The sequence below is a fragment of the Strix aluco genome, chromosome 6, assembly GCF_031877795.1.
Source record: "Strix aluco isolate bStrAlu1 chromosome 6, bStrAlu1.hap1, whole genome shotgun sequence".
In the NCBI taxonomy this organism is placed as follows: Eukaryota; Metazoa; Chordata; class Aves; order Strigiformes; family Strigidae; genus Strix; species Strix aluco.
The window spans coordinates 34,959,409-34,975,702 of NC_133936.1; the positions used below are offsets into that span (position 1 = coordinate 34,959,409).

Here is a 16,294-nt window from a genome sequence, read left to right on the forward strand (position 1 = left end):
GGGGGTTTTTTTAGGGTTTTGTTTGACATTGGAAGAAAAAGAGCAGAGAAGAAGAGACCATAAGCATAAGAAAAACCATAAGCACAGGTATTGTAAGAGAAATCTCTCCTTCATTCAAGACCCCCTTCAGACACCTTTTGGTTTATTCATCTCCAGAGCTATAGGCAGATACATCAACAAGGTTTGTGGCAGATACATTGTCGCAAGTCAGTACACAAAAGTTACATTAAATTCAGGCTGACAGCTATTGTAGAGTCTTGATTCACACCAATTTTAATGGGTCTAACATTAAAAAGTGCCTTTTTAAATGCTATATTCCACAGCAATACATCAAAGCACTGTATCTAGAAAAATCTGTAGTAACCAGCTAGTGAATTATGCAGTTCATAACACGCTCTCCTCATGAAAGATGGCTTGATTTCACAGAAGAGATTTTTCACTTACCGTTCTTGGGTTGCGGATGAATATCTTTGATCTACCAAACGAAAATTCTTCTTCAGGGATTTCCAATTCATTAAACAGTACCTCTACTCCAGCCCTAATAAGAAGTAAATGAGCTTAGCACACATGACCCCCAGCTCTAAAACTTCATAGTTTACATATTCACAGATTAATTTATGGAAAGTATACGAAAGCATACTTTAAATTCTTAAATAGTGCTTGACATAAGAAGATTGAAAACCTAACTCATTTACTCACTGGTTATTTAGCTGAAGGCAAGAATAATCACTGTAAAGATTCAGAATAATTTGATGAGAAAAGAGCAATTTTTATTTAACAGCATTAGCAATGGCCTATTTTCTCCTCTTACATCTATAATGATGTTACTTTTAAAAAAAGGAAAAAGGAAGAGCTCTCACACTAACATCAAAATGTGAAATAAAGACTGATGAGTTTGACAAATGCTAATGTTCCACACTCTACCAACTGCATTATATAAATGTCAACAAAAGAGAGGAATTGCACAGATCTTTGTGATGATTGTACAATGCTATTGTTATCAATACTGCACTTCCACCATTATCTTGATAACCTAAAGAATTAAATTGTAGCTAAAGATATTAATCTATTATGAAAGAAATTTAAATCATGCTATTGGTGGCCACGTGTAAAAAGAATTAAGAGAAGCCCATTTGCCTACCCAAGACGTTATCTGTAAAAATACATGTGAACACTATGCAATTTTAAATTATATATTTAATACAGTTGATTTGCAAGTAGTATTATCTCATAGCTGTTCACCAATCATTATGTAAAATTATTCTTGAATGAACACAGGAAGATTGCGTGACTGTCTTCAAAGAAATGGGTTCCTGCACTTTGAAAGTTGGTTATTAAAGATAAGTGTCCTTCTGATTATTCCAGATCTCCTAGTAATTTTGATTCCACTCCAGTATTTCTTCCTCTCTCACCCTTTCTTTCAGGCCCGGATCAGTAAAGGCTGCAATATATTCTAAAAACAACGTGCTCTCCTTGCTCACATGCAAAATCTTTTCCATTAGTAGATCAGTTCATCACTAAAATCATCTCCTTTGCCAAGGAACTGTAATTTTCAGCCTACTGAAAAGTATAGGTTGCCCAGTGAATGAACCCATCCAAAATCTGGAACAAGACGCTAAGGAACAACATACAGGTAAAACACTTGAGTCACACTGGCTTACTTCTTCCATTTACTTTTAAAATACTTGAAAGTTCATTAAAAATTAAAATCAGAACATGTAGAAGATAATAATTTCAGTCATTGGAACAGGACAGGTAAGAATACTGATGTTTTCCTACCTGGCTGGCCCTCTCCAGTGGGGCCACGTCTGCTTACACAGCATTTTGTACCTTTCCAGGCAAGGCTCGTATGCCTGCCTGAATGCGTAACCTGCCCTTCGGACCCGGACGTTCTCCAGAAGACCGAGGTAGCGGATCTGGTGGCACACCAGAGCCTCATTGAAAATGTGTGCAGCCTTTTTGTCGTTGGGTTTGATGCATCTGGAAAGGGAAACCAACAGGGACACTTGCCTGCAGCACTGTACATGTCAACAACTACTACTGTGAGTTTAAAGCATAGATTTCAACAGTTTATCCTTGGATATCAAGATTTTTATTTTTTTTTTTAACTTCACCAAACATAAATTCACCAAAGCTTTGCCATAGGGTAATTTACCTAATATAGTTTGGATTTTTTGTCTGAAGATTTTTCATCAGGGTAGCAACTGAAGCCTTGAACTGTGAACCTGCCGTTGGCGGTCTCTTTAGATTGATCTTAGCGGGGTTGCCTTCTGGGAACAATGCTTTGATAAGAGAGTGATTGGCCTTCCACATGGCCTGGGAGAGGTCACGGTACAGAAGATCATTATTTTTGTCAACAAATCCTTCCACCTGGTACATAACCTGAACAATAGAGAAGAGCCTCATCAGAGCATGATTTGAACTATAACATAGGCCAGTTCAAAACTGATCCAAGAAATTGATTTCCCCTTCTTTCTCACTATCCAAAACAAACAAAAGACATTTCAGCTTTAATTTTAAATTTGACATTTGGAAGACTTTTTGTTCAATAAAATTTCTGTGAACACGTTATCTGAGAAAGACGCCTTTTCTCACACTGCTAGCAGTTTCTTGTGGTGATCAATTCTGGTTTCTGAAATGGAAAAAACCCTTCTTCTGTGATAACTCTGATATGCCACCACTTGCCAATGCTCCAAAACAATCTTTTTTTGGCTGACAAAAGGTTTTCTCCCTCACTTTTGAATCACAACAGCAAAAATACCCTTTCCTTTCAAAGTGCTAATGTTCACATTATTTGCCTAACTAAAACAAGATATGAAATATCACCTCTTGATTTCGCAGCAGCAAGCAGCTGTCCAGTCCTCAGAGGACTGTTATTTTAAAGGACTTTCACCAGGAAAACAGTCCAACAACAACAAGCGTGAATGCAAAGCTCTGACCTGCAGCTGGAGACCCAGGAGGAGTCCAGGGGAGAACTTCATGTAGATCTCAGATTGCTACTGGCTTTTTTAATTTTTGAGGGTAGGGAATTTAGTTTGATTAATTGTGACAAGTCATCCGGCTGGTAATACAGATCCTTCAGCTTCATGGTTTCTCAGTTCTGTGTAGATATGTACTATGTACACAGAATATTGAATAAAACTAATACTGACACAGCCATATTTTACACAACAGCAAGTGACGGGGAATTCAGGAAGCATTTTTCTTTGGAGTACACGTTTCTGTTTCTGACAGGTGTGGTAAATGCCACTACTGAAAAAACTGCTCATATGAACTTCCTTATATTTCACAAAAGGAGAGTCAAACTTTCATTGTCCAATGACTAGATCAAAATGTTCTCAGCTGAGGATGGAAAAACAACATTCCTCCCAAAATAGGAGGAATTCACGGACTGCTCCACTGGGTAAGTGAATACCAATAACAATCGAAGACCCTCACTGCCTGCTAAGACACAATCTGTTTGCAGTCCTTCTCAAAGTACTAGGGTGTTTTCAATTCGCTTTGAACTTTGACAACCAAAGAAATACCTAAGTATTAATCTCTGATAGATCATATGCAATTACAAAATCTTCCTGGCAAATACTTACATAAAGTTAACAAATGGCTGCCTCAAAGGCTGAAAGTATGATATTTTCAGCACTATTTTGAATGAGCTAATTATTGAGCTATTCAAAATTGTAAGATTGAGAAAATGTTAAAAACCAGGGAAGTACTAAACAGTCCTAGGAAAATGAAACACTTTCCAAATATTCTTTATTCTGTGAAATTAACAGTTCAGCAGATTCAAACAACAGGTATACATACGTTCAACACCTACTTTTACTTTTAGATTTTTTAAATAAATAAATTGTGTTCTTTTATTTGGATTCTCATTAATAAAAATTCATACTGAATTACACATCAAAAACTATCAGGCTTATATTTATTCATACTGCTTATGTTGTAAAAAGCAAATACATTTGTAAGCCCTCTGTATAGCCTTCTCTTCCCTCTGTTTAAACACACGCATTGTCAAAATAAACTCAGTTCCTTCAAATGTGCAAAAATTTTATTTTCTCATCAACATGACTAAGGACTTCAGCTAGTTCAGTGACAAACAACATGTTTTCCAAAATAACTTGCCTTCAAATGTGGATGAACTTTTGTCATTCTAAACGTTTTATTTCCAGAGACCTAGCAGCACAAGCAGTTCACCACCAAAGCAGGTGGGACACCTTTCTCCTTTGATGAAAGGAGAACTGCCCTTGATTTCAGCTAAAGCAGCATGATCCTTGAAAACCTTTCAGCCCAAATCATGAATCTTAGGCTTAAGACAGAAAAGATTAAGACAGGTCTGGATTTTTTGATCAACTATTGACTCAAGCAATTCTCCTCCATTACCGTAACATCATTTATTGGACAAAGAGCCTTCCCCGTTGTAGCAACCTAGGCTTCACACAGGTATAACACCCTCCACACACCACATACTCCCTGCTTCCCCAGGTACCTTGCCAGCATAATGTTGAATCCTGAAGCAGCTGTGAGGCAAAGAGGTGTCATTGAGGAACCGGGAGCACTTGCTCATCCTGCTCTCAAAGTGCTGGTGAGTGGCACAGACTTGGTTCAGTTTTTCTAAAAAGGTGTCATCAGTAACAGTTCCTGGTCTCAGGCATTCTTCGTCTAGCATGGCCAGGATTCCAGTTTGGTTCTGAAATTTCAAGACAAGAGTTTTAGCATTTGTTTCCATCACATTTCCATCAAGGCATAAAAAGGAGACTGCTCACTCCTGTTCGACTTCTGCTACCAGGAAAAACATTCTTCAAGCCATCTCAAAGTCTGGCTCTTTTCCTCATCTCCATTTCCAACAGATTTTTAGTATCTGCATTTTTGAAAGACTGTTTCTGAGATCTGAATCTTGAACTTCATGCTGGAATTTTGTGTCATTTACTCAGCTCGTAGAAACTCCAACTTAACTGAAAGTAGCCAGTTTATGGGGAAAATCAGCATACATTTTATGTTAACGGTTAAAAACTGTTGGTTTTTGATTCTTAAGGATTTTTATCTTTCTTGCTGCTAAGTCTATAGGAAATCCTCTTATTAGATAAAAGATTTCTGTACCTAAAGCACTCAGTAACAAGTCATTGAGTTTTCTAGTTTCCATATAAAAAGAAGTGTTATTTACAATGCAGCATGTGATATCTGCTACTGAAAACAGCACTAAATGTAAACATTTAAGAGCTGTTTGGGGTGTTGGGTTTTTTTTGCATAGGTGCGGCTGAACATTAACAAAGAAACATATAGCCTTATAAAAATATTTTTTTTAGTAAAATAAACTTTTACCATACAAAATCAGATGACTAATGAGTGGCTTGTTTTATAAAAATCAAAGTGCGTACCAACTTCACAGCTAAATTCAATCCATGCGTTAAAAAAATATTCAGAGAGATTCTTGACTATAACTTACATTTTCTATTAGGTCACAAATTATAGCATTGTTGAAATACTCAATATGAGTCCATTCAATTCCCTATAAGAGAAGAAAAATAAATGCACGAACAGGAAAACAATCGAGGGAGCTTTTCCTCTAGACAATTTAAATTACATTCCAGTTAACTAAGATCCTACTTTCAAATTTAATTCTATATGCTTACCAACATTTTATTTATTAAGAAAGAAATGCAATCATCTACTACTAACATTATCTGTGCAAAATGACTGTCCTTGAGCAGCTGCCAAATGTGCTCTCCATTCCTTTCCCCCACCCGTGTCAGCTTCCCATGCACTCCCCTGGCGCCCCGCCAGCCACCCGCCCCAGCACCGCTCTGCCCACGCTCCCGCTGGATACAAGGAAATAAGCCTGTTTCACTGCAAGCATCCCAGATCAGAGTTGTTGTGGTTTTTTTTTTTTTTTAATGGGAGGAAGAAAGAGAGCTAAATTTAGATAAGACCATCTGAAAAATCTAGAGTCTGGCTGTTGTTCAGATATTCCTAATATCCTAATTTTTTCAAATATCAGTGATAAAATTTCCAGGATGAGATGTCAATGCATCAGGAGGTAACACTGGTAGGGCAAAGGACTCGAAAAAGAAAATATTAATTTAATTCTTAATTTTCATTCTGCAGTACTTCTTACAGTTTAGGTTTCTTCACAGCATTTGAAACATCATTCAAGAACCAAATTGCAGTAATGATGTTTCAAGAGTTTCACCACTGAATGCAAAAAGAAAAAAAGACATGCCCAAACTTTATATTACCCTCAGGATTATAAAACAGGAACTTTATTTAATTTTTCAAAATGCTTATACAGCACAATGGTATAATCCAATTTGAGTACAGACAGTGTAATGCCAGTTTCTACAGCTGTGAGTTGGTATTTTGTCTGAGCTCTGTATATCATGGGGAGTACTGCTAAAACCTATTAAAACTTTAATGATGTTCACTCACAGAATAACATCAAACACCAGAGTCTGGGCTCCAAAGCACATCTTAAATTTACCCATAAAGCTCACACAGCTCCCTTCAATACTAAACTGAAAGAAAACTATTTGTAGTTTCTTTCATCTTGCATGCTATTGTTTTACCCACCCAATTCCCTTTTGAAATGGGATTAGCTGTGGCTGCTGCTGGGGTGTATCCCAGACACTATTGTGTAATCCAAAACACAGGCTGTAGGGGAATGGCACTAATATCAGAAAGTGCTATTAGTCTTTTAATAAATTAATTAGACCTTGCTCAGAACTGCCAGTCACTGTGGCCAATGACCGAGAGCTGGGTCTGGCTTTTACCTGGAGAACTCATAATGTGAAACAAAACCAAAACCAACATTTTTGCTTAATGTAACTACCACACAGTCCTACACAAACATGCTCCATGCCAGCCCTGTGGTCAAAAAGTGACTCTCTTCCCTGAAAAGAGGTTCCAGCATGCCTGCCTGTGTATCTTTACAGGGACAACGGGAAGAGGAGAGGATAAGGAAAGATCCATTCAAGTATTACCTCTCGGATGTATTCCTCCTGCTCTTCTTTGAGGGTAAGTTCAATGAAGATCTGCTGCAACTTCTCATTACAGTAGTTGATAATGAATTGCTCAAAGCTGTTGTCCTGTCGGATAAAACATGTTTGCATTTGCTGTTGTGTAAACACCCTGGAAACTGAGCTGGAGTAAGTTGCAGCAGCTGCAAGTCAACAAGCTGCTTTATTAACTACTCCTTCCAGTTTTGCGATGTGATGGTTGGAGAGTATTTTATTAAGATTAGTATGGAAATTTTAGACCAAATCCTTCCCTGAGGTTTTCTCCACTGAGGGGACAAAATCTCTGTAGGTTATTCATGATGCCTCTCTATTGATTCCTTGGGACAAGTCATAAGGGCGCCTGTGGTGTCAGGGAATAAACCACAAAAGTTTTGCCTGCACTAATATGTCCCCATATGTAAAATGCAGTCTCCTGCACGTTCGGATAAATAAAATTATGAGAGTAGTATTAGCTCTTTTCCACTCAGTAGCCAATAAAGTATCCTATTTCACTACAGATCAAGGCCCAAGTTGCTATGCCAGTTGCAGCTGAGCTGGGTTAAGGGATTATTGGCTCCAGAGGTCAACCCACGTCCTCCCTGCCAAGAAACTGCTCATGTAATTGCCCCCTGAAATGATGGGAATTAAAAGAACTTTATCAACCAAAAATCCTCTAAAAGGCTAATTCATATAAAACTGGATTAGGGAGCAAGCATGCGTGTGACCCTTTGCAGAAGGGACCGGGGAACTGGGGAAGGGAGCAGACCCCAGGGGGAGGGGTGGGCAGCGGGAAAGCTGCTGGGTGGCTGCAGCCACAGCAGCCCACTCCATCAAGCTGCGTGGCAGGACTGCTGCGGGAGCAGGGCTGTGACATTACAGCAGCACGCTTCCAGAGGGACACGCGGCAGCATGAGAAATGATTGCTGCAGCAAGCCCCTAAATACCACAGGGAGAGCCCTCCCACACCCCAGTCAACTGAAGTTTCACTGCTCACACCACCAGGGCCAGGATGGCACAGCATAAAAGCTGTGGTTCACCACTTCATCTCCATTATCTTAAATGAGTGCAGTTTGGAGGCCAGGTGCCCATTCTGAGGACCAGTTTAAAATGCCCCTTTCAAAGAAAAAGGGAGCAGCAGCTTCATTGTTTTTTCCCAGTGCTTGAAAGAGTCATTAATACTGTAAGAATTCCATACATGTATCTGCAGAAATAACTGCAATCGAGTAATTTTGGATATCAGCTGCTGGTTGTCTTGACTTTGGGGTCATGGGGTTCCCTCCACCCCACCCGTTTGTTGTTTTTTTCCTTTTCTTAATTACTAGTAATCAAGAACACATTGTTTATTTAGGAAGCCTCAAAATTTGCAGAATAAACCACTATGCCTTTTTACACTATCAAGTAAGTCTGCTATACAATACCTGTGAAGGTCAAGTTATGGTGGTGGAATTTTTATGGCTAAGGGCAACTGCAATCATTTAAATGTTTAAATTAAGGATCTGGTTGCTAAATGAGATTAAGAACACACAAGCAGATTAGAAAATATTGAGGTAGCACAGATTACTTTTATCATTTTAGTTTTAGGTAAAGCAAAATCATAGCTGATCACCAAACCTTCTCAGCCACGTCAAACTCTGCCCCTCACACCAACTGCAATTATCAATCAGAGATTGCAAAACTTGCATAGCTCTAGATGAGAAAGTTAAATTTGGCATGCATCAAAATCAGCACTGCAAACAAGTCATACTTACTGCATTCTGTTGCAAAAAGAAATTACATAAACTGCAGTCAGTACTTATCCTACTGCCATAACAACACAGAATATATCTATTAGCATTATTTAGCATACCAAGTAGATCAGTCTTTTTATCGGTCATATTTGTATGTCACTGAAAATGTAAAGTCCTACATATCTTCAGGTAAACCAAGGGATTGAGGCACATCAGAGTGTAACACAGAACAGCATTCTGGCACTGTCGCATCTCTAAATCACCATTATCTTTTGTCTCAAAAAGCCATATATATAACCTTCAGTGGACAAATTTCACTAAAGGGAGAGGAGAATGGGGAATGGAAAAGAGAGTACAGGAGGAAGAATGAGTAAAAGTTTATTTGACACATTCAGATAAGGCCATCACTTTAGATATATCGAGTTAGAAGTAGAAGGACCCCAACTGACACATCACCTTGACAAAGAGGAAGGGTAAAACACACTTTGCATCCATCTGTCAGGCACATGCCACCCAATGCAGAAAGACTGTTTCTCCAAAAGACCACGTTATTACAAGCACTGCAGGACTTTTTGCTCACATATTATACCCAGTCTTCATCTTCAAAAGAGGATGGAAACTGAACTGCAAATCCAGCTAAATCATCTAAATAAAAGGTCATTCACAATAAATTAAAGTAATTGCTAAATGCTTTCCTGATTTGCTATGTGTCTGTGATATTTATGGTTTGCCAAAGAAAGGCAAACCAAAATCCACAGAGCTCTTCACAAATCACTCATTTTAAACTATGAAATTTTGTTTGACATCACCAAGCCACTGAAAATTGCTGTTCCAGGAAAAAAGTCACTGAAGAGCAGTAGTGATTTTGTTCTTTATGTACCATATGGATCAAAAGGCTAACAGTTAATTACAGCAAAGAAAATGAGGAAAAATGTTTGAAATCACTAAAATTCTCAAAACAATGAACTCTGAACACACCAGAAGACATCCGGTAAATAAATACACTTCAGAAAGACGAATTTCCATTTACTGGTTTTAAGAAACACTATATGAAACACCAATTAGAGTGTTTATCTCTGGGCAAATCTGAGTAATGGAACAGAGATTGTGAATTTATTCTCCCTTACTGTATATCTATAGTTTTTAATTATATGAGGGCTTCACAAAGCATAGACAAATCCTCACAAATTAATTGTCCCCCAATATTTTAATGAAGGCTCCTAGAAATTAATATGACCGAACTAGAAGGGATCTAAAGGACTTCTGACATTGTTGTTTAGAAGGCAATAGAGAATTATTAATATCAGTGATAGCACATCACTAAATCCATTCAGGAGAAATGGGCTGGAAGGATCCAGCTGTAAGACACTGTACTTGCTCCTTACACTGACCATTCGCATTAAGCGACAGAAAGGATTTGACCAACACAGAAGCCGCATGGTCAGACCCAAAATTTCAGGAAGAGTTAGAAAATTCACATATTCTTATGAAATTTTAAGAAAAAAAAATTTAAGGCCAGCACTTCTCAAAAGTTTCAGCTTCTCTTCCAGGCTGTAATTCTGCTACTTTAGTGTTGAGAACATCACTTCAATCCCTGCATTTTTATAGCAGCATTTCAGATTATCCCTTTGAAATCACTGTGGAATACAAAATATAACCTTTGGGGAAGAAAAAAACGGTCTCTCAAATTAAATTAAAGGTGCTGGGAAACAGAATGTCACCTGAGATAGGATTAAAGTCATGTCAAATTTATACATACAGATTAACCAACCACCCTGAGCTTATCCTCTCAATCTTTTATCAGGTGCAACAATAAATTTAGACAAGTAGAAAAATTCACTGACAAGGATCAAAGCCTATTTCACCATGTTTTTCACTTCACAAATAATGGTCTCTTGGTCACAGAATCACAGAATTCATACAGCTTTATTTTTCATCAACCTTCAGACTACCAGGCATCAGGGTGGCAAGTTTTGGATAGCAAGTTTTTGAACTCTAAAAAATTTTGCTCCGTGCAAAAATATAGTGCTTATATACACAAGCAGATCATAATATTGTGCTTGCTCAGGTTGTTAAGAGTCAACCATGAAAAAACAAAAAGTTCTAGTTTTGAACCACTGCTATTACATGAATTGCATACGGGTGCTTGAAAGTCTAAAGAAAATACTTTTTGTTCCTTAACATTTTGCCTAATTTCTTCTTTGGAGGATTCCAGTCATGTGTATCATGGAATCATCTGAAAAAACATATATGGATGTTCCTGAGCTTATACATTGTTATACCAGTAAAATACCAATAGCAAATAGACAAAATAAAAACATTTTTGTAAAAAAAAAAAAAAAATAAATTAGGCTAAAGGTCTCTTACTGGTCTCAGACAGAAATGTCTCTGTATGCCAAGTGTAATTTCTTGCATTAGATTCACGAACACAAAATATCTAAACCAGGGCATTCTCCTATGAAAAGCAGCTATCTTCTAACATTGCCTCCCCACAGAGAATTCAAATTCACTTTTGAGTACCCAGATTTCAGTGATTCTAGAGACACTGACACAACTAAGACACCTACTTGAAACTGAAAACTGGATACTTTTCCATACTAGCAGGTAGGAATAAATTCTTATCTTCCACCTGCTTAATAAAGTCCTAGTTTAAGTGTTTCATTTTCCTGTGTCCTCTTCACTGTTTTCCCCAAATCAAGGATACATTGCTGATCCAAATCTACAGACTCAGCTATATCATCAGTATCACACCTATACAAGGTGTTTCTCAATACTTCCTCTTCCTTCTTCATCTTTCATCACATCAGTTCTTGCTGAGAGCCAATTCAAAAAACATTTCGCTCAGTCTACAACCACACTGACAAAAAGGTGTTCAGCAACACCTTTCAAATACCTTACACAAACACATACAACTGAAAAATACATGAGAAGTATTTAAAGAAAAAGCGTAATTTAAACCAAAACCTAAATATTTCAAGTCATGAGACTGTTGAAACCAACAGAACTAATTCTATTAAAATTAACTTTCTGACCAATGTGGGGGAAGACATACAGAGACTGATGCTTTTGCTCTAACACAAATAGCCCCAGAAAGTAATTTTTTTCAACATCAACACAGCTCCAGGCATCAGAAGTCTCTGACATCCTCCTGACATAGGCCATAGGCAGGTGATCCCAGGTAATTCCATCAGGCCCGCAGACTACTACTGAGGCTCCTAGAGAAAAAGCCAGATGGCAAATGTAATGACGATGAAAGACCAACATACTCACTTCACTGAGGTGAATGGCAAAGTGAATGGTGAAACCAACCAGCAAATTTAATTTATATCCTACTGTGGTGTCTGGGGACAGGGATTTTTATGTATGACCACAGAAGCATATGAGTTTATGAGATGAAACTAAGAAATATAAATGCTAGAAAATTAAAATCAGCAAAATGGGGAAAGTACATTTAAAGAAAATGAAAAAAGACACTATTTTTATCTTAGAAAGCAATGAGCTACATGTGACCCAGTTATAACCATTTTAAAAAATTTTTTAGTGAAGTTAGTGAAGATATGTTATCAATATTTATCCCTTACTTTTCTGTTTACATATACAAACATTTGAGTTATCAAACTTAATTGAAAAATATCTCACGTAAACTAGAAAAAGCTCTGTGCTTTTGTGTAAATATCTCTCTAGGCAAAGAACCGGAGAAGCATATCATTTAACTATAAATATTCCATGTATATATAATCAAACTATGTTTCAGTGTATCTAATGGAAGCAAGAAAGATATATATTGAAGCCTTAGGGATTATCTATTTTCCATATCTGTGTAGCACAACCAGCTTCAGTCCTTATTGATGCTACTGGCACTGGTAGAGAACCACGCACTCTGAAATCCTTCTTGCTCTCAGCTGTGGTGTCCAGACACACAGGTCTAAACCAAATTTGGAGTTAAAAGGGCAAGAAACTACAGTGAATTCAGTGCTCACAATATATATGCAATCCACAGGGAAACTCAGGTACAATACAACAAACTCAACCCGATAAATTACAGTCCTGGAACAACAGGAATTACAAATAGACAAGAACCTACTATATAATCATACCCATTCCTCTACTAAGACAGAATAGCTGCTGTAGGGCAAAACGTTACTCTCGCAACCTGAAGCGGAGCATTTGTGTATATTTGTTCCAGCATTTCAAATATTTCCTCTGTTGAAAACAGCCAGCCAATGGGATTTACTTCATAAACCTGCACTTGCAAAATAAGCCTCTCTAAATACTTAAATTATAATGTGATTAATTAAATAGCGATTAACTTCCTGGGATGCACCTCTGCTTCTGAGCATTCTAACACTCAAGGAAATCATTGCTTTAACTGTATTTTAAAATCTCCATAGCACCTAGGATTCCAGCCAAGGGTCTCTCTCTGTAAAGCTCCCCTCTTTCATAACACTTCCCCGCAGATGCAGTTGATCAATTATAGATTAAAAATTCAGTTCTCTTTCACACTAGACTGGGCTTTGCCCTGTGCGATCAGATTGAATAGAGGGCCGGGTATACACATTTTGGCACTGCCGCTTGCCAGTATACGATATGCTGATGGCCATCAGAAAAGGGTTGAACAATTTCAAAAAGGAAATCAGTTGCAAGGTAGAGTGCCTAGAAAAGGTGGCTGGAAATTACAGTCTGGAGATTAAAGCAACTACCAAAATAGCAGATATTCATGGCTCAGTTAGAGCCAAAGTCAAGACATGAAGAAAAGGTCACTAGAGCCTAAAAGAATGAAAAAAAAACAGATGAAGATAAAATGAGATCCTGATAAGCCAATTTTCTCCATATACTTTTTTATTTTTTCTTCTGATAACTTATCTTTCTAGCAAATAACTAGACCCTTCTCCAGTAAAATGATTTGCGGGGGGAGATCTCTGGGCCAGCAGCAGTCTCAGAGCTCAGCATGCTCTTCAGCTGTAATTTCCTTCATGTAATGAACAGGATAGAAAAAGGCAAAGCAACTATTCAGCAACTGGACCAAGCAGTCGTATAGGTTTATAGTAAAAGTGGAAATACCTCCCCAATTTTTCATGCCTTAAACATCTCAGAAAAGTTTTTTCAATGTTTACCCCCTCCTTATTTGGCCACCTCCCTCTAAGAACACAACTATGAACATGTTAATGTAAAGGAAACTGCATTCTTTGTATTTCTAAGGGATTCCCTCAATAAAGATATTGGCATTTTATCAATGTCCCGATGATAGTTTATGTAGTACATGCAATATGACCAAGCTTCTTTCCATCACCACAAGAAACTTATACACACAAGAAACAAGCTAATTACCATAAATAAATAGAAGCACTATCAAAGTGCATCACAAACTGTGAGAAATGGACCTAGTTTTACTGCTGGGTGGCTTGTTTGGCTCTTTTTTTGGTGGTATTTTTATTTACTGCTGGGTTTTATGCTGAATGTGATGGATGCTGCCACGTCTTTACATGTTCTTGTGTACCTGGAGCAAAAGGAGCTGGTCAGATGCTGTCCTCAAAGACAAGGCATTCACATCACCTCAGGTCAACCCTCAGCAGATGTCAGCCAAATGGAAACAGTCACTCTCTTCTTGCAGCTCTATTTCCGGCACATCCACACTTCTCCTCAGGCTAAAATATGTGGAACAAACTGCTCCGCCAAGGGATTGAGCAGAAAGCATTCACACTCTCAAACTGTCTTCTCAGGGCCTGGCAGATTTCAAGAATAAGCCTTGTTTGGCAGCCTTAACTTTCATAAAATTGCGCTCCAGATCATTAGCTTGGTCATATGGACCAGCTACATAGTGGCACCTGAAGATTCGGAATAAAGCCTTTAAGCCTAGTAGTATGGACAGACATTTTTGTCTCTGAAGGCTAGGCAGGATGAAATATTCACACTTGCTCCATTACATTCATTTTTACATACTCTAGCCCTCATCTACACAGGAAATGTACACAACAGAAAATTAATCACCCAAACTGAACAGAATGAGTCTCTGCTCTTCTCTGTTGGAACCTGCCAGGCCTTCAGTCATCTGCCTTCTACAGTCATCATTTCCCTTTCATAAACCCCACCCCTTCCACAACCCTACCCCGACATTTTGCAGAGATGTGGAAACCGCTTCTGCCCAAAAATACAGAATCAAACATTGAATAAAATGGGACCAGTCCCAAACCTACCCCAGGAAGTCTGCAATTGAGCTGGTTCTGAAATTCCCAGTGCCACCACATCATCCCTACCCCACCTCAAATCACAGTCTAGACTGCAGGCTGACTACACATGCAGCCGCTCAAAAATGTGGATAAGCATACTTGGAGCAATTAGTGTCAGGCTTCAATCCATTGCTCAAGCTTCAGCAGCATTACACAACCAACCCGGTCCCGTAGCCTGCATTTTCACACTAATCCTAGTCCCTAAATCCTTGACCATAGACAATTCACACAGAGACATCCAACATTTCAGCATTCTGCTTTGAAGACATTCAGTCCCAGCATACAGTTTACCACAAAGGGCAAGGCAGGATTCAAAAATAAACACAGCTTTACAGCACCTATTTTGTGGATTGTTTAGCCAAGCTTGCTGTTGACATCTGCCAAACCCACAGAGCCTGAGGATTATCAATGGATTTAAATTCCCTAATCTGAATTTTTGGACAGCCAAGTCCTTAAATCTGCTTTCTTGGATAGCTTTTAGGTTTGTCTGAAAAATGGGCTTTGTGCTCGATAAAAATACTAGCAGAAACCAAATCCCAAAGAGTATATGCCAGCATTATCAATACTCCAGTATCTTTCCTTTGATAAGTTTCAAGAAACCTCCAGTTACTTTGTAAATTAACTTCAGCTTAAATTACAGAAAATTGTAGAAAATACATGGACAGTAAATAAAGTAATCCTTCAAAAAAAGATGAAAAAAAAATCTCACTTTTATAAGCTTAAATTTGCATATAATAGAACAAGACTGCTATTGTAATCAGAAGGTCAAATGCAGGATCTTTCAAAATGGTAAATCTCTATTTAAAACTTCTTTACTCTTCTTATAGGACAAATTGTAGGATGGTATAAGGAATCATCCTAAACAGGAATAAGGCCCAAGAAATACTGTCTGCCCTGCCCATTATGAAACAAAACAAAAACCTCAAAAATCTGTAGCAAGCCAATGTTTTTTCAATGGAAGCAGACTATTCTATAATCTATTCCAGTAACTTGTAGGTGAGAATCTTAGGACAAAACAGATAAACTAGAATATCATTAGTTTATTCTTTCAGCGATCCTGATGGGTAAGTGTAATACTAAAGGAGACGGGCAGAAAAATCACCCTTCAGTAAACACATATCTTGCTACTTATTTCAATTGTATGAAGCTTCATGTGTAAATATTTAGCCTGCATATAAAAAACTCCTACGACACCTAATGTTTTTGATATGTTCTGTCTCCAAGGTACAAGGACACTTTAGGTCAAAGAACAAGCATTAAAGATAAACCTATCTGCTTCCTGCGTAGAAACATGATTAAAGTAGGCCTTTTTACCTTCAGTATATCAAATAGCTTACAAGTTTAAAATGCG

At 38.0% G+C, this 16,294-nt stretch overlaps 1 protein-coding gene across 4 annotated transcripts in view; it reads right to left on the bottom strand.

The window, feature by feature from the left end:
• MYO1B (myosin IB) overlaps positions 1-16,294 on the bottom strand; it is a 117,316-nt gene that overhangs the window by 23,353 nt on the left and 77,669 nt on the right. For all 4 annotated transcript variants that reach the window (XM_074829590.1, XM_074829589.1, XM_074829586.1 and 1 more), the window contains exons 14-19: positions 6,975-7,079; positions 5,444-5,506; positions 4,487-4,687; positions 2,156-2,382; positions 1,780-1,980; positions 445-538 (exon numbers count right to left, since the gene is read on the bottom strand). In XM_074829590.1, the coding sequence (XP_074685691.1) occupies positions 445-538; positions 1,780-1,980; positions 2,156-2,382; positions 4,487-4,687; positions 5,444-5,506; positions 6,975-7,079 (891 nt within the window). The remainder of the gene's footprint in view (positions 1-444; positions 539-1,779; positions 1,981-2,155; positions 2,383-4,486; positions 4,688-5,443; positions 5,507-6,974; positions 7,080-16,294) is intronic.